General features: G+C 46.6%; 1 protein-coding gene across 1 annotated transcript in view; it reads right to left on the bottom strand.

Annotated features, from left to right (window-relative positions):
- The window catches only part of C11H12orf43 (chromosome 11 C12orf43 homolog), a 53,248-nt gene extending 45,616 nt beyond the window's left edge, over positions 1-7,632 (bottom strand). Inside the window, exon 1 of the mRNA XM_086942840.1 lies at positions 7,502-7,632. Within this exon, the coding sequence (XP_086798966.1) occupies positions 7,502-7,604 (103 nt within the window). The 5' untranslated portion in view covers positions 7,605-7,632. The remainder of the gene's footprint in view (positions 1-7,501) is intronic.
- Positions 7,633-23,230: the final 15,598 nt, after the last annotated feature.

Raw genomic sequence — 23,230 nt, 5'->3', positions numbered from 1 at the left:
CCTGATTTCCGATGCGACCCTTATCAGGGAGCTCCTGGCGCAGCGCCGAGAAGTTTCAGGCCGGTGGGAGACAGGGCAAGTCGCCACCCGAGCACAACCTCGGACTATTAGCATCCCCCGTGAGATTCAGCATCCCTCCTTTCACCCCGTACCTTGCTGAACACCTCCAGGTCATCTTCCTTGTCAAAGTCCAACACATCAGTGCACAGGGGCAACGTGGCAGGTAGGGCTTTCCAGAGTTTCCAGAGTTTTCTTTAACATTTTAAGAAAGGCCTCTTCTCTTGATTATCCCATTGCTGCAATAGCCTTGGATGCTGAGAAGGCTTTCGACAGGATCGGGTGGGATTTTATGTTTCAGGCGCTTAAATGGATTTGGCTCCCAACTAAAATAGTCTCCCATATTTCATTATTATATTCTGGTCCTAAGGCTTCTATTTTTGTTAATAGGAAAACTTCCGCTTATTTTCCTCTTTCCAGAGGAGTTAGTCTAGGTTGCCCCCTCTCTCCTCTTTTATTTATTATTGCGTTAGAACCCTTTTTAACGAAGCTTCGAATGGATGACAGAATTACTGGTTTTAAACTTGATACCTCCCAGGTTAAGATGTCGGTCTATGCAGATTACATTCTTCTCTATTGCTTGAATCCCTCTACCTCTCTTCCAGCTTTTCTTTCTGAAGTTGATACCTTCTCACAACTTTCTGGCTACCGTCTTAATTCAGATAAATGTGAAATTCTTCCTTTAAATGTTCATTGTTTAAAACAAGACTTCACTTCTACAGGTTTCTCTTGGAAATGTTCTAAAATTAAATATCTAGGTTTATGGTTTTGCCCCACTATTCCGGACACTTTAAAAGAAAATTTCGATATTCTTTCCAAAAATGTCTCTGCATCTATTGATCGCTGGCATCCACTTTTCCTCTCCTGGTGGGGTCGTCTTGATTCTATTAAGATGATGCTTTCCCTTCTAATTCTTTATCTCTGATCTATGAACTGGGTACACATCCCTGTTTTTTATTTTAAGAAAATAGACTCCCTTTTAAACAAATTCCTTTGGAAAAATAAACCTCCCAAGATAGCTCTTAATGCTCTTAAAGCAGACAAAACTTCTGGGGGCCTCAAATTTCCAGATTTTAAATCTTATCACTATGCTTTCTCTCTGAAGCAATCTTCTTGCTGGCTTCTTTTGAAGCAACCTGTTCATCCTCCTCTTTGGTTAGCGATTGAAAAACACTTCATAGGCCCTTTTCATTTTAATGAAGTTATTGCTTTTACTAATAATATTTCGTCCTTTCGCCCTTCAGTGATCTCTCATACGCGTAAAATTATTAATTCCTCTTCTTCCATCCTCTTATCCTTCTTTTGCCTCGTTAGACCAACAGCCTGTATGACATAATCGCTTACTACGCATCAAAAATAGGACCTTTTATTGGAAAACTTGGAGACTTAACAGTTTACTCTGGATCTCACAATTAACTTTTAATAATACTCATTTATCCTTCTCGGATCTTTAATCTAACTTTTCTTTACCTTCTTCCTGTAAATCTCAATATGAATCTCTTCTTCCCTCCCTTTCTCAATACCTCCTTTCTTTATCTCATGCACCCCATATACCTAGCAGATGCTCTACTCTTTTCCCTTTATTATCTTCTGATACTTCGGATTCTTCCTTCTACAAGTTCTCGTTCTTCTCCTCTGACAGAGTTAAGGTGAAGTCTGAATAGGCCTGGGAAAAAGATCTCTCTGAATGTTGGTCTACCTCTTTTTGGGACAGGTTGTGGTTAAAAATTCACAAAAACATCATCAAGAGCAGCTAACACCTCTCAAACCCTTTACTTTATCTATAAACGCCTCCTTTTTACCCCATTGAAATTAGCCTCCTTCTCTACTGATCTTTCCTCCAATTGTTGGTCATGCAATGAGCCCCCTGCTGATCTAAAACACATGCTTTTCGATTGTCCCTCTCTCTCCAATTTTTGGCTCACAGTTTGGTCCCAAATTAATAAAAATTTTGACATTCAAATCCCTTTTTCAATTTCCAATGTCTTTTTAGGTTCCTTGTCACCTTCCTGGCCAATCTCATTGTTTACTCCTACATTAATTGATTTGTTCCTTGCCATTGCCCTTCATTTAATTACTTCAAATTAGAAACAGGCTGATAAGGTCAATTACATGGCTTGGTGGAACGCTGTCTGTTTTCATCATAGATTGGATACGAATAATGTTACTACCATTTCTTTAGCCATTAAAAGAGACCTTTTTTGGCTCCCCTTAACCTCCTATTTAACATCAATTGCTTCATCATCAGCTAACCTATCTGCTACTCCAGATGAAGTTCGTAAACCTCCATGATTCCTTTGTTGCCTTTATTTATTTCAATATTATTCGGATTTACAGCTTTTCATACTCTTTTTCTCTTTATTGTAATTTTGAACTGGTTTATGCCTTACTATACATTAACATTATTTGTTGTTGATATACTGGAATATATGATTCAGGTTCTTTTCTTATTTGTACTGTTTTACTGAGATGTTTCCCCCCTCTCCTCCTTTTTTATTAACTCTCAGATTGTATTTTGGCTATCTATTGCATGGTATTATTTTCCTATGTTTATTATGCCTCTTCTTTCAATAAACTTTAAACTTAAAAAATATATATATTTTCGTTCGAAAAGAGGGTTATTCTTGATCATCAACAAAACATTAAGCAAATTCTGTGGGTAGAAAGCAATAAGCAGGGCCACTGGAATTATGTGATTGTGTTGCTGCATCAATTTTTGCATATTTATAGATTTGCCACATAGCTCATCATCTGCAGATTTTAAAAACAAATTTGTTTCTAGCTCAAATGGTTCAAAAGTTACTAAAATCGTAGCGACACGTCTTGCAACACAGTGAAAGGCGCTTAGCAAAGCTGGACTAGTCACTTTGATTATTCATTGCTATATTTGGGTATAAAACTAGTCCTAATGAGGTGCATCCAATGCCCAGATGGTGTTACAAAATTGTTCCAAGCATTGGCAAAGCCAATAGGTCTCTGCAATTCTCATGGTATTGGCCTTGTCAATGTGAAGATCTTCTAGCCATGTTGCCTAGCAGTACACATCTGCTGTTCAGCATGACTGAAAGCCCAGAATACCACTTTTTTCAGTGACTTTCAACCATGAGGAACAGCAGAAGTGCTGCTAGAAGATATAGCTCAAAGATATTCACATTGACATGGCCAACAACTCGAGTATTGCCAAGATCTACTGGCTTTGCCAATGCTCTTTCGGTGTTGACGCGGTCTATATGAACAAATGTGGAAGCGATAAGTGAGAAACAGTTGAGGAGTTTTGAACTAAAGAACTAAACCAAGGATGTGGCGTAACGGCCAGAGCTGCCGACAGGGAAACTGGGGAACCAGGTTTGAATCTCAGGCTCAGCTGAACAATTTGTGATTCTGGGCAAATCACTTAAGCTTCCCCCTGCCTACGACAATAAATGTGTCAAGTAACTGATGAGCACTAAAATCGTTCCAATACCATTGTATTGTGTAAATATATATATATATATATATATATATATATACACACATACATACATACATACATATGTACAGCGACAAGGGAGGTAGTTGGGCACAGATCAGGCAAGGAAGCAGGAGGAGCTGGGCACGCATCAAAGGGAGAGAGTGGGAGCTAGCACTCCAATACCATTGGCTTGTGTTTGCGCTATGGCAAGACGTAGGACGGAGAGAGTGCGCCAATACCATCGGATCACACATGCAAAAGAAAAAACAAATGCTGTTTGAGCTTTAACAACTTTTTAGGAAATGCATTTGTTTATGTACACAAGAAGGCATTTTAGTGGTATGTGTACAAGGAAGACGGTCTGAAAACACAAGTACTTCTCTGGAGTGCTTGAAAGGAAAGATAAAATAGCTCAGCAAACTGGGAGTAGTGTAAGGAGACATGTACTTGGTCCATGCGCTATGGGAGAGCCAAACACAAGAAGAGGGCGTGATACCCGAATGCCATGACGAATGACAAAAGAAGATGAGAGCGACACTGAAGTTTACCAGTGGTAGGAGATAGGTGGCCTGTAAGCCCACAGATAGTATACAACATGTCTCTTCAAGACAGAGCATGCACTGTCTAGCCAAAAACTAAAATTTACGAAATAATGAAGCAATACTATTACAAAATAAACAGCATTATGGCATATAATTAGTGTTTTCTGGTAGCATAATTTACTCAACCCTGCGGCATAATTTGGCCCGCTCCCGACTCATAATTCCATTGGCCCTAGCAATAAGAAATGTGTCTTGTCCATAGAGTGCTATTATGATCTTAGTGATAAAGAATTGAAGTTAGCTAGTGCTTGGGACAAATACCAAAACCAGCCACAGATGCTTTTTTTTTAAATATCTGCTTCGAATTAGACACACCTACTTATTTTTACAGTTGGTACTACAGATGCCTCTCATACAAAAGCAACTGAGCTTAAAATAGTACATATTCATCCCAAAACATGTGACCTCTAAGTATGTATTAGTAAAAACCCGTGCTAATGAAAGTTTTAATTAAGCCCCATTAGAGGTTGAAAACTGCATTTTTCTTTCTTAAAAAATAAACTTACTTACAGACGTTGGCTTTACGTAGAAACATGTCTGCAAAGAGTTCTGCCAGAGAATGAATGTATGATAGTAAATGCAACAAAATGATCTCCAATGTTTTGGCCTCTGGAATCGCTAAAAGGAATATAGCTCGGGCCTGGGGAGAGAGTGGGCTGCCACTGATTACGGATTGGGAATCTGATTAAGACTGGTGCCAAAGGGTTGATTATGAGATGCATCAGAGCTGGGGCTGCCCCAAAAAAATGGAAGGTGTGGGACAATTGGCTCAGATACAGGGATTAGCAGGTGCAGTTAGGAACCAACCGGTTTACCGGTGCTTTGGTTATGGACCTGGAGATACCACAGACCCAAAGTCCTTGTGTATGGATTACTGCTGTTTGCACACTTCTTATTTCAATGTACCCTGTCAGGTTGCCTGTACTATAATATGTACTTTTACGATGTCTATTCTGCATTATATAATACATTTATGCTCAATGTACACTGAGCAGCTGCTCAATAAAAAGACTATAAAAAAGTAATCTCCAGTCCTCTTAATTTCTAGAAAACATTTGTATATTGGGTACATCAAATTCTCATTTTAAGTACGCATTTCCTCCGGTCCTCTTGATAGGGCTAGAGTTGCTTCATCATTAAATGTCTCCACATCATTTTAATAAACAAAATCGTAAATGCAGGACTAGGAATCTAAAACACAGTGACAAAAATGTTACAATTTAGAAGTATATTTTACTAAATAAAATTTCTACTCCTCTGCAAGAATTGCCATAACCTGAGCCTGCCCTCCTGGGTCACCACGCAGGTCATAAAACGCTGTGAGGACATGAAAAACTTCAACTTCAATTTTCTTTTGGGGATTCACAAGACAGTGGAGAAATCTTGTTTGCAAGGGGTGGGTTGGACATTCCAGCAGGGAAACAAGCACCCGAAGGGTGTTGAATGCAACATGTGCTGGAAGGGGAAGCATGGATACCTGGAGTGAGAGTCAGGCCCACCTGCATGGAGAATGTCAGATAGAGAGCTGCCTAGCACGACTGAGGGACGTGAGTGAGATGTGCGGGGTGAGGCCATGCTTTCAGAGAGGCAGATTCATTCAAAGGTTCTGGATCAGAGATGCCTTCAGGGGGAGAGTTGAACCTGGCTGGTTTTAGTACAGCACATCTCCAGGAAGTGAGTGAGGCACACCAGCTAGGACAGAATCAGCCACTCCTGCGGGGAGTGTATCAGGGGCTCTTACAGTCAAAGAGAGAGAAAGCGATTATCAGAGAGTAAAGAGTACAGCACCCTGGCAAGAGTCATGCACACACTTTATGCATCTATATACCTTCCATGCACTTATGGATCTATATATTTATTACTTTTCTCTAATTCAGCATATCCAATGCACTACTCTATTTCTCACCCTCTCCCACTCTCAATATATTTATTTAATATAAAGTTTTATATAGTGCTAGCTAGACCCGTGGGTATCAGAGCGCTTTAGATACACAAAGGGTAAAAAAATTGCATAGCATCGCAGGACATGCGGATGCATAAAGATATAAGCAAAGACATAATACTTCTGTATCCAGCGAGGGGAGAAAGACACAGGTGGTTCACACAGTCAGATAATCACCATCCTTGAAGGTCAGAGTGAGGGGGGAGTTCAATATCTTATCCTCTACCTCAACTCTTACTCACCTCAAACCTCTTTCTACTACTGTTTCCAATGCACTACCATATTTTTCACCCTATACCTTTATCAATATATCCTCTGCCACCACTCTCTCATTCATTACAAACCCTATACCACTACTATGGTCCCCAAAAAAAACCTTTCTAGACTCTTCCCTACTCTTCCTCTCCTTTCATCTCATACCACTTTTACTCTTCCAATCCCACAAAACAAGTGTTTCAAACCCTTCCCCTTGACTCTTCCCTCTCCACCTCCCTTTTACTCATCCCAAGCCTCCTCGTACTGCTATGAGCTCCAAAACATCCATCCACTATCCTTTTCAGTCCAAATAACAGACTAATATGTCCAACATTCAAAGTAATTTCATATTTCACTATACTAATTCACCACTACACCTTTATGGGTTCTAAAGTAGCGTGCTGCTGACCGAAAAAGCGCTTCGACGCCTCATCAGGGGTAGTAGGCGCTATATAAATGCAATTACAATACTTGTACTCGCATCCTGTAGAGAACATAAACCTTCGTGCAAACAAAGGTAAGGGTTAATTCAAAGTTCCTACACGTTTCTTTTGCAACTTGTTTTGTCCAAAAGAAAAGAACAGAAAAATCTGATCGTTCATCACGTAACTCATTCAACGACCACGAAGTCCACACCTTCCTACACATTATCTGTGACTTTGCATCACTCCAAGATGCCAGGCAATCGAGAACAGATTGCGCTTTTACACCAGCTATAAGGACAGCATTCTCTTGTTGACAGAGCGGTCCGTATTATATTAGCAGGACGTGGACATTTAAAAAAGTATAATAAAACGAACTACAAGATATGCAAATAGTTAATTACAATTCTTCTCCACTCCAAGCACGTAAACACGTGTTAACATTAAACTTTTTGAATGTAAAATGTACGACCACCACTGTTCTGCGGCCGTAAGCAATATTTTGCACCAATTATTACGCTCATTAACACATCACGGTCACACCCCCTTGACGTCATTCATGAAACTCCAAAACGGTCGTCAAATAAGCAGTCCATTCCAGCCTGGTCGCTTCCATTATTTCCCACAATAAGACGCAACCACCCGCAGTCGGTTGACATAGATTAACCCTCTGTATCTCTGCCTGCAACTCCGGTCCTTTCTCAGTTTCAATGCTTGAGCGCCGTACAAACACATCCACATTTTCTATGCACCACTTTTCTCCCCACGATACCTCGCACCGGTGCCACCACCCACGTCGCTTCTCGAAAACGTTGCAGGTCCTCGCTGCTGTCAGAGTCCGAGTCTACATGCGGGCCACGCGCAGGAGCTGCCATCTTAGAACTGGCTGCCTACCGTGCCCCGTAGATATAAAAAGAGGGCTTAAGAAGTAAGATTCCCCAACTACGTGGTTTGGACCTCGGTATCAAGAACCGATCCAAGATGGCCGACGAGGGGTGAATAATTGTTGCCGTGCAGGAGTGTTTCTCTGATTTGCAAGGACAGCAACAGACGGCGATTTTTTTTTATTTTTTTATTTTTAAACAAAATGAGTTCTGGTGACGCTACGTACGTTTAATTACGATATTCCAAGCGTTAAAACATACTGCCAAACGCGCCTTCATATAGGGGTTGATTCTCTTTTGATTCCAACTCACACGGTACAACCTTTTAGAAGAGGAACGTCTGAGGTTTAAAAATACATAATCTGGAGAATGTATTTCTCCCACTGACTTCAGGCTGGCAATTTCAGGTGGAACACATGCAAAATAAAGTAATTTTTAGTTTAAAAAACCGTGAGTCTCCCGCCTGAATTGGGTCTATTTACATATATGCAAGATCTGCTCCCATCACAGGAGGAAAACAGTTTCAGAAGTTGTCAACTGTGTTATGGAGGTTTGTAGAGGGGTCTTTCATATCCTGGTGTCTAGCCAAACCAAAGGCCTAGTTGGACTACTTGAACAGCCAGGGCTTCAGCTTGTTGCTGACTTCACGAAGTGAGGAGATGGCTCTTATGTGTAGCAGCAGGTCATTGTATGTTTTAGCACCAATGTAGGACCGGGATACTGTATGGCTGGGGGCTGCATGCATGTGGCAACGTGGTCAACAGCAGCAATGGACTCGACTCCGCACGAACAATAAAAAGATGTTAAACAAATAGGCAAGCATTAATTTAAAGGTTAATTTAAATTAAAGCAACTAGGCAACTAGGCTATCCTGCACCGCTTGGATTTAGAAACTCCTTCGTGTTTGAAGACATCTTGCAGCTAAAGTGTAAAAGTGATAAAGTCTGTCAAAATTCAAAAAGTGTTTATCATTAACATGCACAACTTTTTCACCGTAGTACATCAGATTATATCAGTGCATTCAGAAGTATTTTTCTAAAAAGTGATAGTTTTATAACATGATTTTAGAAACTTTCATTCTTCCTCACCACCCACGCTGATAACAATAGCAATAATGGAATAAGAGGCAAGTCAGTTGTTATGTGCACTCTTTGGGTAGGCTGGGGTTATACAACACATGAACAACATTATGGCTTATTAAATCAAACGGAAGAAAGTTTTGTGCAGCACACATTCTGAAGTCATGTATTTCAAGATCTTCATATGTGATAATAAAAAAGGAGGCAAAGTGTAATAAAACAATTGCACTGGGTTACACAATTAAGCTAAGTGAAGAAACCAGTATTAATGCCACGTTTTTTGTTTCACATGGTGCAATTCAGACACTAGATGTATATGTTTCTCTTCCCCAACACACACTTTACTGCCAGCTCCCCCCAAACCTAAACTGCCACTCTGCTGTCATCAATGCGGCCCTCCATAACATAACAGACCAAACTTTTTGTCCCTTGTGATGTAGGAGAAGGTTCGACCGCCAAATCTGTTTTTCCGTATGTGCTGGATATTTGCAAATCAGGTCCAGATGAGCAGAGGTGGCTGGAAGGTCTGTGAAAGCAAATATGATCAAGGTATGCAGGGCCAGTGTTATGTAGTGCCTTGAAAGTAGGGGTGAAGAGTCTGAATTTTGCTTGTATGTATATGAGGAGCCAGTGGGTCTCCTTCAGATGCAGTGTGATATGAGTGCGGCGCGGAAAGTTGAGATTGATTCTGTTTCTCAGCAGTCTGCAGCCTTCGGGTGAGTTTTTTGTTGATCCCAACATAGAGGAGTTTCTTAGTCTAGTTTGCTTGACACAAAGGTGTGCATGAAGGTTTTCCGGGTGCTGATAAGGGACTTTTGGAAATCTTCCTCAGTATCTTCAGGGTATGGAAGCATGAGGCAATACCAGTGTTTACTTTACCAGTCATGTCGAGTTTGATGATGATCCTGAGGTTCTTGGTGTGGGGGTGGATGTCCACCCCAGCTGTAATAGCCACCAGGCAGAGTCCCACAGTAAAGTGCTCTTCCCAAAGACTACAATTTTGGTCCTATCGGTGTTCAGCTTCAGGCAGTAAGTCTTCATCCAGAAGGCGATTTCAGTTACGCTGGCGCTAAACTTGATCTGGGTACTTGGTGTCTTGTTTGTGAGGATAAAGTCTGGTTCAACAGTTTAGAAGAGGACCCTGATGTTGTGAGAGTGGATGATACTGGCTGGAGATATCATCTATGCGTTGAAGAGGGTTGGGCTCAGGTAGGACTCCTGCGGGATTCTGCAGGTGCAGTCTCGGCCGTCGAATTGTTTAATGTAGCAAGACTCCATGTTTGACAAACATAACATCTTAAAGACTTCATTAGATGAAACCAATATTCATACACTTCAAAAAAAAAATCTTATCAGATCATGATCCAATTGGTGATGGTTTTAAGGAGGCTGTTGCTGTGTTCGTGTCAGTGGGTGTTGAGAGCGGCGTTCCACTCCTTGCCAGGAATGCTGCTCCAGTTTTGTCGGGCGTGCTTATGCACTGGACTGGGACGGGGTTTCTGAACTTGATGAGGGTGTGGTCTGTCCAAGAGACTGACTTGGGCTCTTTGACTCGAATGTTGCCAAAGTGGTGGAAATAAGGTCTTGGAGATGTCATGGGAAGGTCCCTTTACTCAATGGGTGAGGGTCAGTGTTGGACCTGGGGTTACCAGTCCACATAGGGTAGCCTGGCACAGAGTAGGAACAGCTAATCTCAAAGGCAATTGTGTTGTGCTTACATCACTCACTTACAGCAACTCCTCGCCCATATACAAAAAAGAATGACTCTACACCAGTTTAGAAAAATACGGTCTGTTTTTATAAAACTCTTTTTAGTATCTCTTAGTCACTTAGCGGAATTTAGGTTCAGTACATTAAATAACTCCACATTTGATTATTGGCATTCATAACTTTACAATGCATTAAATATTACATCGTATTCCCAAGTTGAAAGAATCTCACATTGGCACCTTATCTCTTCCCCAATATTTTCACAGTTAGAATAGGGTAGCCAGCAAGAATAAGGCTCTCTGATGTTGTAACCAAAAGGTACCTTACCTGTGGGGACACGGTGCCAACATTAGCTAGAGGATACGGTTGCTCAGCAAATCTCTCCCACCCCCCCCCCCCCGGTATACTTGCAAATGATTTCAATCAGCTGGTTATCTAAACGAAAGCAAGCAGAATACTTAGTCAGGCTTCCCAGACAGCTGGTTTGCTCTATGACCACCTTTGTTTGGCAAGATATAATTCAGCAGCACTTATGAGCCCTGAGTGAAATGCCTGAAAAGGTTCCCTTTCTACAATCCCTTCTCTCCCCCACTCCTCCCTTCTCTGAGTCTACCTTGCGACCCTGTACGCTTTGAGCTGATAAACATCTGCGATCAGTGGCTTTCCCCACAAGGCAGTCTACTCAAATATGGTAGTGGTTGGCATGAGTTAATCAGGTATTCAGGGAGTGCAGTTCATCAGTATTCGCTCGCCTTACTGTTCAGCTGCCGCTTCCACTTCGCTGGGCGTCGGGTCGTCAGTCAGCTCTTCCGGAGTGCTCTCCTCACGCACGAAGGACTCCGCCCACGGCCGGCCTCCTTCAGCTCTTCCCCCGTCATCACCACGATCTTGCCGTCGGAGTACCACAGCTTCCTCTCCGCTCCTCAGCCGCAGTCGCTGGCCTTCCTCTCACCAGCTCCGCAAAAGGAATTCACAGCAGACTCACTCCGGTAAAGAAGGGTCTTCTGCTCAGCGCACCGGGGCCGCCCCCACGGTGAGTGATGTTTCCCACTTATAGGGCCGATTCTCCGCTTCCTTCCTCAGCGGCCTTCTTTATCTTGGCCTCAAGCTGGCGAAGTAGGGTCACAGCTCCGCTGGTCAGAGTTCCGCAGGCGGGGCTGGAGGAATCTCTGATACTACTGATTTTCTCAGTGTCTTTTTGGATGCAGACACTCCCGCTTCTGGTTTCTCCTCAGCCAGCCTCATACAGTACTTCAGAGTTCGCTCAGGAGCAGATTTCCCGTAGCGCTCAAGGGAGACAGGGAGCTAGGAGAAATATCCAATTTAGGGCTTAGTCGATAGGCAGGGGGTCATATCCTTCAAGAAAAGCAGCCAGCCCACAGGTCAATCTAACTTCTCTCAGTGCCTTCCTCCCCACGTTACCGCTTCACTCCTCACCAGACCAGGTTCTACATCAGCTCTCTGGTCACTCTAAAATGGCCGCCCTGGTTCTGGCCCTTTTATAGACTGGGCCCTGGCTACTGGAATCAGCAGGAAGGTTCTAGAGCCTTCCCAGTGTAGTCCTACGGCTCAGGTCCCTGAGGTAAAAAAAATGTGGCAGTTACAAGCCACCATTTTGTGTGTTTATGTATTCACCATGTTAAGAGAGCACCTAGGCCTCAAAAAGGTTATAGGAAAGGAGGTACTCAAAACTCTAGGGACAACACGAAAAAAAAATTGTAGTGGACGCAAAAATAAAAGAAAAATTAGGAGGCACAAAGGAGAAAAAGAAGGAAAAATAGGAGGGACTACCCAAAGGGCTGACAGGTGTAACACACGTCCCCCCCCCAGCTGAAAGTGGGGAGAGCTACCCAACCCCTTGGGAGTTCTCCTCACTAAGGCGGAAATACCTAGAGAGACCGTCTGCATTGGCGTGGTCCACTCCAGGCCGGTGTTCCACCCGGAAGTCCATTCCCTGTAGGGAGAAAATCCCAAGCTGTTGAAATGGTCTTTCTCCCTTCATTTGCATCAGCCAACGAAGGGGTCGGTGGTCAGTCTGCACAAGGAAGTGCGAGCCAAACAAGTATGGCCGCAGCTTCTTCAGAGCCCATACCACCGCAAAAGCTTCCTGCTCAATCGCACTCCACCTCTGTTCCCGGGGAAGCAGTCTCCTAGACATGAAGACAACAGGTTGATCCAGACCCTTTTCATTGAGTTGCGATAACACTGCCCACATGCCATGCTCTGATGCGTCCGTTTGGACAATGAATTCCTTAGAAAAATCAGGGGCTCTTAGGACTGGAGCCGCACACATTGCTTGTTTCAAGGTGTCAAAGGCTTGCTAACAAGCCTCCGTCCAGACTACCCGTCGGGGTTGCTTCTTGGAAGTGAGTTCAGTTAGAGGTGCCACAATTGTGCCATACCCCTTCACAAAGCGACGCTAGTATCCTGTAAGGCCTAGGAAAGCTCGGACCTCGGTTTGGGTCTCGGGGGGGTTCCCAGGCCATGATAGCCTCAATCTTCGCCAGGAGGGGCTGCACCGTTCCCCTGCCCACCAAGTGGCCTAGGTACACCACCGACCCCTGCCCAATCTGGCATTTACTGGCCTTGATTGTCAAGCCAGCCTGTTTCAGAACAGCCTGTAGGTGACACAAGTGGTCCTCCCACCTGCTGCTGAAGACATCAATGTCATCTAGATAAGCAGCAGAGAAGGCCTCCATCCCGGAGAGGACCTGGTTCACCAGCCGCTGAAAAGTGGCAGGGGCGTTCTTGAGCCCAAAGGGCATCACACAGAACTGGTAGTGGCCCTCAGGCGTGGAGAAGGCTGACCTTTCCCTTGCTCCATCTGTAAGGGAGATCTGCCAGTACCCTGAGGTGAGGTCAAAAGTACTCAAATATTGGGCAGCTCCCAGCCGGTCAATGAGCTCATCCGCCCTAGGGATCGGATGAGCATCAGTTTTTGTCACAGAATTCAGTCCCCGGTAATCCACACAGAACCTTAGTTCCGGAGTGGTGCCCGGTGGGGCAGCTTTTGGTACCAGAACCACCGGACTGGACCAGGGGCAACTTGAAGGTTCAATCACTCCTAGCTCCAGCATCTTAGTGACTTCACTGTGGATGCTGGCCTTCACCTTATCTGACAGCCGGTAGGTCTTAGACTTCACAGGTGGGCTGTCTCCTGTGTTCACATCATGGGTGCACAGGTGGGTCCTTCCTGGGATAAGTGAGAACAGCGAGGAATACTGCTCCAAGACCTGTTGGCAGTCCCTACGCTGTTCAGGAGTTATGGATGGGGATAGAATCACCCTCCACCGACCCATCCTTTTCCTGAGATGAAAATAGATCAGGGAGAGGCTCACTTTTCTCTTCCTCTGCTCCATCAGTCACCATCATCAAGATGACCTCGGGCCTCTCATGGTGGGGTTTAAGGCGATTAGCATGGAGCACCTGATGGGGCTGCCGGGAAGTCTTAAGGTCCACTAAGTAAGTGGCCTTGCCCTTCTTCTCAATCACCTCAAAGGGGCCTGTCCAGCGATCCTGGAGGGCACTCAACTCTCCAGGTTCCATCACCCACACTTTCTGGCCAGGCTCCAACTCCACAGGGTGAGCATTGTGGTCATACCACTCCTTCATCACTGCCTGGCTGGCTTCCAAGTTGTCAGAAGCTTGCTTCCACAACTTAGCCATTTGGCTTCGGAAGGCCAGCATGTAGCTCACCAAATCCTGGGGAAGCTTCCTGGAAGTCTTTTCCCATCCGTCTTTCACCAGGCTGAGAGGTCCACGAACGGAGTGCCCATACAGAAGTTTGAAGGGGCTGAAGCCCACTCCCTTCTGCGGGACTTCCCTGAATGAAAACAACAGACAGGGTAGGAGGACGTCCCATTTCCTCCGCAGGCTCTCAGGCAGACTTCTGATCATGCCTTTCAAGGTTTTATTGAACCTCTCCACCAGACCATTGGTCTGTGGGTGGTAAGGGGTGGAGAACCTGTAGGTAACCCCGCACTCCTTCCACATAGCCCGCATGTAGGCTGACATGAAGTTGGTCCCCCTGTCGGACACAACTTCCTTGGGGAAACCCACTCGGGTAAAGATCCCCATCAGGGCCTTAGCCACTGCAGGTGCAGTAACGGTCCTCGAGGAATTGCCTCTGGGTACCGAGTGGCGTGATCCACCAGAATCAGGATAAACCTGTGACCAGCTGAAGTGGGTGGATCCAATGGCCCAACAATGTCGATGCCCACCCTTTCAAAGGGGGTGCTAACGACAGGTAGTGGTTCCAGGGAAGCTTTCAGCTTCACCCCTGTTTTACCACTGGCTTGGCAAGACACACATGTCCGACAGTAAGTGTCGGATGCCACCCTCATCTGAGGCCAGTAGAAATGAGGGACAAGCCGGGCAAAGGACTTGTCCTGACCCAAGTGTCCTGCCAAGGGTATTTCGTGAGCCAATTCTAAAAGAAAGGCTAGGTAACATTGTGGGACAACCAAGGCCTGTGATGAACCATGCACTGGAGCCTTGGGTTCACTGTAAAGGAGTCCATCCTACCAGTAAATATGATAGTTCCCTGCAGTGTTACCCGCTGCCTGGGCTTCGGCCTGTCGCCTCAGACCCTCAAGGGTAGGGCACTCCTTTTGGCCCTGACAAAACTCTTCCCTGGTAGGCCCCCCCTCCACATGCCACTCGGCAGGGATATGTAGGTTCTCCAGGGAGACAACATCCCCCTCTGTGGACTCCGGGTCCACCACCACAGGTGACCTATCCATCTCACGGGGCGTGGATGCCGAGGCAGGCTTCTCCTGTCCCCGGATCTTTCCCTTTCTGGCATCCGGCTGTGCATTTGTTTCAGGCTCCAGCCCTGGCAAACTCCCCCTCCGGGTAGTCGCGGACCTTGTGCTGGCACAGGCCCAGTCAGGTGTACCCAGCATCTCCGAATGAGTCCGGTATTCCGCCTCCTTCCAAGCACTGTGCTCCATATCATTCCCCAACAGACAATCGACTGGCACGGCAGGGCTTACGGCAACTCGAAGAGGACCTGCAACCCCTTCCTACTCAAATGGAACCTTGGCCACCGGGTAGTGACCTATTCTGCCATCAGCCATCGCAGCGGGGTGAAGCACGTGTGGAATCACTTGCTCTGGAGACACCAGATGACACCTTACCATAGTCATACTGGCACCTGTGTCCCTCAGAGCTTCCCCTCCTTGGCCATTGATGGTGACCTACTGCCCATACTTGGTAGTATTTGAGGGCACCTGGATCTTAGGAACCATCTCCCGATCTCCCAAGGACACTAAGGTGACTCCCGCCTACTCCCCTCCCTTATCTAAGGGCAACTCTTCCCCGAGCACTACACTAGCTACTCCCGGGGCTTTTCCTCCAGTGGAAGGGGGTGGTCTCTTTGGGCACTTGACATCACCTTTATAGTGCCCAACCCCACCACATTCATAGCAGCGGACAACCCTTGGCTGCTGACTATGGTCAGGATGAGGGTTTTTCGGCGGGTTGGCCCTGGGAATGAATCCTGATCCCTTTCCTTGGAAACTATTTTGGGGGGCCTTTAGAGAACTCCCTTTTCTTATCTCCCCCCTCTTTCTTCTGGGGAGCGCCCTGACCAGTCCTTTGGGAATCCCCTCCAGCCCCCTTTGAGGACACCCGGGTACTAGCCCATATGTCTGTCTCCTCAGCAAGCTTCCTGGGGCTGGTAAGCTTGCTGCCCACCAGGTGTTGTCGCAACTCTAGAAAACATTTCTCGAGTAGGTGCTCTTTTAGGATTAAATCATACAGCCCCTCGTAGTCCTCCACCTCGCTGCCTTGCACCCAACCCTCTAGGGCCTTTTTGGCATAATCTAGGAAATCCACCCAGTTCTGTGCAGTCAGTTTGTGGCTGTGTCTGAACTTTTGTCGGTACTTCTCAGGAGTCAGCCCAAACTTTCTTATCAGCGCCACTTTCATGGTGGGGTAGTTAGTCTGCACCTGCTGCTCTAGGGCCAGAAGTGTATCCCTTCCTATGGGAGGCATGTATTTATACAGGCCACCCCACAGGTGTCTTTCCAATATCCCATAGGCTCTTAGTGAGACCTCATAGGCAGCCAACCATTTCGCAATATCGTCCCCAGCACTGTAGCTGGTGACTACGTCCTTTGGCAAATAGGGTTGGGGTTCCCGGGTTATTTCTTTGAGTTCGCTGCCACCAACAGGAGCACTAGGAGTCCCTATTTGCAGGGCCGTGAGGTCTAACTCCTTTAAACTCAATTCATGAGCCAGCCTCTGTTCCTCCCTCTCCTTCTCCATCTTAGCTAACTCCCACTTCAACTGCCTTTCCTCTCTCCGGTCAGCTAATTCGGCTTCGGTCATGCTCCTCACAGAGACACTGCTGCCCTCCCTCAAAAGTGTCCTAGGACCTTGCAGTAGGTTGCCCCTTTCGGTTTGGTACTATTCATCCACTCCGATGACAGTGTCCCGATCCCCCTCTTCCTCCTCCTTCCCTTCCAGGTGAGCTGCCACCCATGCTCTCAAGCTGGTTTGGAGTTCCCCCTTTTTAGCACCACACTTGAAAAACACCCCCTTATTTTGCCAGAATTCCCTGAGTTGGGCCGCAGTGTAAGTCTCCAACTCTTCCAAATTGAATTCCATTTTGCCAACAGGGTCTCTGACAGTCACTTGGAAGAAGTCAAGAACGGGCGATAGTTAAAAGATACCTCCCCCACCAGGAAAGATTTTGAAAAAAACAAAACATTTAATTAGGGAGTCCGCTAGGAGAAAACTCCAGGTGTAGGCATGTGGTACACACCGAGTTACTGCTAAGTGGATGCAGGCACAAGCTCTAATCCCACCGCTGAACACCACTTATGTTGGACCTGGGGTTACCAGTCCACATAGGGTAGCCTGGCACAGAGTAGGAACAGCTAATCTCAAAGGCAATTGTGTTGTGCTTACATCACTCACTTACAGCAACTCCGCGCCCATCCACAAAAAAGAATGACTCAACACCAGTTTAGAAAAATACGGTCTGTTTTATAAAACTCTTTTTAGTATCTCTTAGTCACTTAGCGGAATTTAGGTTCAGTACATTAAATAACTCCACATTTGATTATTGGTATTCATAACTTTACAATGCATTAAATATTACATCATATTCCCAAGTTGAAAGAATCCCAGCAATAACATTGGCACCTTATCTCTTCCCCAATATTTTCACAGTTTGAATAGGGTAACCAGCAAGAATAAGGCTCTCTGATGTTGTAACCAAAAGTTACCTTACCCGTGGGGATGTATGACATTACAACGCATGCTTTTACCACGCATGCCTTTACAACACGGTTTTTACAACGAAAACCTTCAGAACGCATAGCGCTTTGGGGTGCTGGATAGTGAATAGTTTAATTTACTATTCCAACTCCAGTCCCTGTGGACACTAGGGAAGGTGTTGGATAGTAAATTGAACTTATTCCCTATCCTAGAGCGCCCCCCCCCCCCCAGCGCAATGCGTTGTAATGGTTTGCGTTGTAAAAGTTGCTCGGTAAAGGCACTGTGTGGTAAAAGTTGCGTTGTAAAATGTGTTTCCCTACCCGTGGGGACACGGTGCCAACATTAGAGGATACGGTTGCTTAGCAAATCTTTCCCCCCCCACACTGGTATACTTGCAAATGATTTCAATCAGCTGGTTATCTAAACAAAAGCAAGCAGAATACTTAGTCAGGCTTCCCAGACCGCTGGTTTGCTCTATGACCACCTTTGTTTGGCAAGATATAATTCAGCAGCACTTATGAGCCCTGAGTGAACTGCCTGAAAAGGTTCCCTTTCTACAATCCCTTCTCACCCCCACTCCTCCCTTCTCTGAGTCTACCTTGCGACCCTGTACGCTTTGTGCTGATAAACATCTACGATCAGTGGCTTTCCCCGCAAGTCAGTCTACTCAAATATGGTAGTGTTTGGAATGAGTTAGTCAGGTATTCAGCGAGCACTGTCCCTAGTGCAGTTCATCAGGGATGAGGTGATCAGGTCTGTGCGCGAGCTTCTCCACCCGCCCAACTATTTCCTTGCTTACTTTATTGGGGTAGTTCTGTCAATCCGCTTCCAATTTTGAACCCACTCTGCTATTTGGGGGGACCCGGGCAGGCCTCCGCTACCCGCTGTATTTGTTTGCCTTACTGTTCAGCTGCCGCTTCCACTTCGCTGGGCGTCTGGTCGTCAGTCAGCTCTTCCGGAGTGCTCTCCTCGCGCATGAAGGACTCCGCCCACGGCCGGCCTCCTTCAGCTCCTCCTCCGTCGTCACCACGATCTTGCCATCGGAGTACCACGGTACAAAAGGGGGTGGTGATGGACGGAGCATCTGAATCAATCAAACACTCACACCCAGTCAAAAGATCTGGGTTTCATCCATCACGGTTCTTTAGCCCACTCTGCCACCCCAGTTCAGACATGGCTATATGCAAATCAGTCTGACCCTGTGCCTCATGGGAACAGTCCAGCCCAAACTGCCAAGCCATGTCTTCCCTGGACCGGAGACAAGCTTCCGAGGACCGGTTTCTGGCATTCCCGCCGTCTTTAGCCCGGCTTGCTTGAATCCAGTGGCAAAGTGAGCAAGGGACTCACGTCTGAGCATTCCCTGCCACACTTATGGCGGCCAAAAGCGGTACAAAAGGGGGTGGTGATGGACGGAGCATCTGAATCAATCAAACACTCACACCCAGTCAAAAGATCTGGGTTTAATCCATCACTGTTCTTTAGCCCACTCTGCCACCCCAGTTCAGACATGGCTATATGCAAATCAGTCTGACCCTGTACCTCATGGGAACAGTCCAGCCCGAACTGCCAAGCCATGTCTTCCCTGGACCAGAAACAAGCTTCCGAGGACTGGTTTCTGGCATTCCAGCCGTCTTCAGCCCGGCTTGCTTGAATCCAGTGGCAAAGTGAGCAAGGGACTCACGTCTTAGCATACCCTGCCACACTTATGGCGGCCAAAAGCGGTACTGGGGTGGTGTGGGGTGCAAAAAAACGATGGATTTAGGCCCAGATCTCTGTACTGGGGTGAATGTATGACATTGTTCTGCATTCTTTTGACTGGGTGTGAGTGTTTGATTGATTCAGATGCTCCGTCCATCACCACCCCCTTTTGTACCGCTTTTGGCCGCCATAAGTGTGGCAGGGTATGCTCAGACGTGAGTCCCATGCACTCCACACCACTGGATTCAAGCAAGCCGGGCTGAAGACGGCTGGAATGCCAGAAACCGGTCCTCAGAAGCTTGTTTCCGATCCAGGGAAGGCATGGCTTGGCAGTTCGGGCTGGACTGTTCCCATAAAGGGCCAATAAAGTTAAACAAATTATCTCAAGAAACTGGAGACTCATTGACCATCTGAATATCCTGCACCCACTTTTTTCTTTTCGTAAAGGAAAGAATATTAAACAACACCTTGTCAAAGCCAGTAGAGAATCCACGACCAAAAAAGATACCAGGACCCTATTAGGCCTTCCGGCTGTAACAGGACACTTTTGTTGCATGAATTGTGCGGTGTGTCCTAACTCTAAGGATGTTAAAAGCATTGAGATCAATGGCCAGATCCATACCATGCGCTCCTTTTCGAACTGCAACACAAAGAACGTTGTGTATGTGATATCCTGCCCCTGCAATTTATCGTATATAGGGCAGACCACACAAGCCATTAAAATGCGCATAGGCCAACATAAATCCCGAATTAGATGTAAGACTAGCGGAGCCCCCCTAGTGCAACACTATTTAGAGTATGGACATAATGAGGAAGACCTCACCTGGGCTGTTCTGGTGGTGGTAATCAGGGCCGGTCCTAGGCATGGACGGTATGGGCAGCTGCCCAGGGCCTCGCGCTCAGGGGGCCCCCAGCCGGCCCGCAGAGTAGGGAAAAGCGCACTCGCGCAGGCAGTAAGGCACTTAGAGGGGCCTCACATCTTCCCTTTCGCCCGGGGCCTCAGAAGGCCTCAGAAGGCCTAGGACCGGCTCTGGTGGTAATAGCCAAAAACAGAGGAGATCTAGAACGGAAGCTTAATTGCGTGGAAGCTAGGCTTATTGAGAGATACCACACCACGATTAAGGGCCTCAATGACCGTGACGAACTATGGGCTCTAATTTAAAGGTAATAGAAAGTGTCCATACCAGTTTACCTACAGGTGCAGGGCTCTATATATGACCTGTGTATATATTAGATCTGCCTTATAGACGAAGGGAGATCCATCATGTACGTATACTTTGTAGATAACAAATGTTCCTCTTGATCACTATTATGTATGATATTTTGTATGATACCTTTCTGTGCATTTTGTGATCATACTCCCCTTGTGTAGATTGTGAACTCGGTTGTGGTGATACAGTGCCCACTTTTAACTATGCACATTCTAATGGTGTGGGATTAGCTTGTTTTTCATATCTTCCTATTCTTTGGAAATTGTGTATGAGCGCAACACTGTATGTATGTTTAGACTTTATAGCGCGCTAGCGTGCGACTCGTCCCAGGCTTGTTTTCTCACTGTCCTCCCGGTGGTTGTTAGTCCTCTTTCTATGGTTACGTGTGGCCTCACGCAGAAGTGGACGTCAGCTCAGGCGCGCATTTGATGACGCGCCATGTGCCTTACTTTGACTTTCTGTAGCTGCACGGACGGCGCTCTGGTCGTTTCTTCACTGAGTGGTTTTCCGGTTGAAGGTTTAGCGGGGGAACAGAGTGACTGAAGGTAGGCATATCAGCTCCTTGCATGTTAATCTGAAGTTCTTTCGAGCTAAGTGTGAGATATGTTTAAATACTAAGGAAATAACGGAGATAACGGAGATCCGGGTTTGTTTGTTTCTTTGTCTCCTTCCCGCCCTCGACTCCAGGTTGCCCCCCATACCAGCTGAAGGTGTATGAAACACCCTCGTGTAAGTCTTTACATACACCTCTGGAGTCCTTACGTTTTGGACCTAGAACCGTTTTCTGTTGAGGTAGGCTTGGCCCCGAGATATGAGTTGTTGCATGTACTTCTCTGTGCTCGAATCTTTTTTGCATAGTAAGTTGGATGCGAGAATGAGTTTTTTGTCATTCTCACTCCCCTCAATGTTTAGGAGAACCCGATCCTTACGTCACTGAAGAGGAGGTTGGCTGCACCCCTAAGGGGTGTGTCCCCCGCTTGTAGTGTGGGGGTGATACCGTGAGCCATTTAAAGGTACCTAGATCTTATATTGGCGCAGATAGTGCATTGAGTGTATGTAGAGGCACTTGTTTGATTGCTAGTGTAAACCCTGATAGACTTCCACGTGAGACACAGGGTGGACGGTTGAGTTTGATATTGGTGAGTGGGTCTGAAAACTTTTTGCCTCCTGTGCACGCTCTGGACATTCTACTTATTCTTTCATTTCTACGCGTACTTGGCGTTTATATAGAGTCACTGTTTGCTTTTACATTAGTGTTCTTTTGGGCTCGTTTGGGCTTTGGTTTGACCTCCTTAGTCCTTATGGTTTTCCACTGTTCACTGGGCACTGCATTGCCATTAACGGGTGAGAGGTTTGTTGCGGCATAGTTTGTTTTTAGGGTTTGTGTAAATTATAATTTATGTGTGTTTTTCCAGTACCCTTGTCCTGATGAAGCCACAAGATACTGTTGGCGGAAACGCGACCGCGACTGCGTCGACATCTGATTAAGGAGTCCGACTATACTGTATATACTTTGTAAATATTACCAAGCGCTTTGTACAAAAACGATACTGTTTTTTTAGGAGAAATTATAACTTTTGCGCTATATGGACTACCTTGGTTGTGATACTCCACCCAAATTGAGGAGTGGGTATCTACAGAAAATTGATTGTGCTTTTCCCTTTTTAGGTCGAGCAGACCTACTCTCAATGCGTGAGCATTGAGAGTGTCTGCTTCAGACCTTTTGTGGCCCGTATTTAGGAATGTGGACAGCTACCAGACGCGCGCTTTGACGAGGTCAGATTTCACCTCGGGAGCGAGCGTCTGGTAGCTGCGTATGCGCGGTGCAAAGCCCTCACACACAGACACAGGCAGCCCCCACCCCTCTGCATGCACGCACGCACACACACACACACACACACACACACAGGCGCGCGCATGCACACGCAGGCACACGGCACACATACAGGCACACATACAGGCACACTATCCCCCGCCTCGCATTCTCTCTCAATCACACACAGTCACGCATGACCACACACATTCCCTCGCACACACACATTCCCTCGCGCACACACTCCCCCCCTTCCCTCCCCTCCCCTCCTTCCCTCCCCTCCCCCACAGGCATACACACAGGCACGCAAGCACTTCACATCAGCCCTGGGCCCCACTCACCGACTGCGCTCTTCCGGCGGGGCTCCTCTCGCGCTCCGCTCCTCGTCTCCTCTTCTAAATCGGGGCTCCCTCAGGTCAGAGGAGCCCCGCAACAGGCGCCACACTCCTCCTTCTCCCCGGCCCCCTCCTGGGGACCCGGGCTACCCCGGACCGGCAGGGCGCTCCATGCGCCGGCAGCTCGCGGACCTCGGGAGGCGGGACTTCCGGTCGGCCGCGAGCTGATTGGCCGGCCGGATAAGAGCTTCCGGGTCGCCGCGGGCAGCGCGGCGGCATGTTTCACACAAGCCCTGGCCCTAATGGTGCTCTGTGCCACATTCTGATCCTCTCATGGGAGGCTAGAGGGTTCTTTACCTGATATTTATTTTTAAATCACGCCAAAAAATTCTTTTCAAATAAACATTTTCGGTTTAGCATGAAGTTCTGAGACATGGATGTGCCAGTGACATTTTACTTTGTGGCTGCTTTCACGATTGGTGGGGCCGAGGGCCGCCCTCCAGCCCTCAACGCAGCCCCCTGCCCTAAAGCCCCCTGGCGAGTG

The sequence above is a fragment of the Lissotriton vulgaris genome, chromosome 11 (genome assembly GCF_964263255.1).
Source record: "Lissotriton vulgaris chromosome 11, aLisVul1.2, whole genome shotgun sequence".
In the NCBI taxonomy this organism is placed as follows: Eukaryota; Metazoa; Chordata; class Amphibia; order Caudata; family Salamandridae; genus Lissotriton; species Lissotriton vulgaris.
This window is presented reverse-complemented; position numbering and strand designations above follow the sequence as displayed.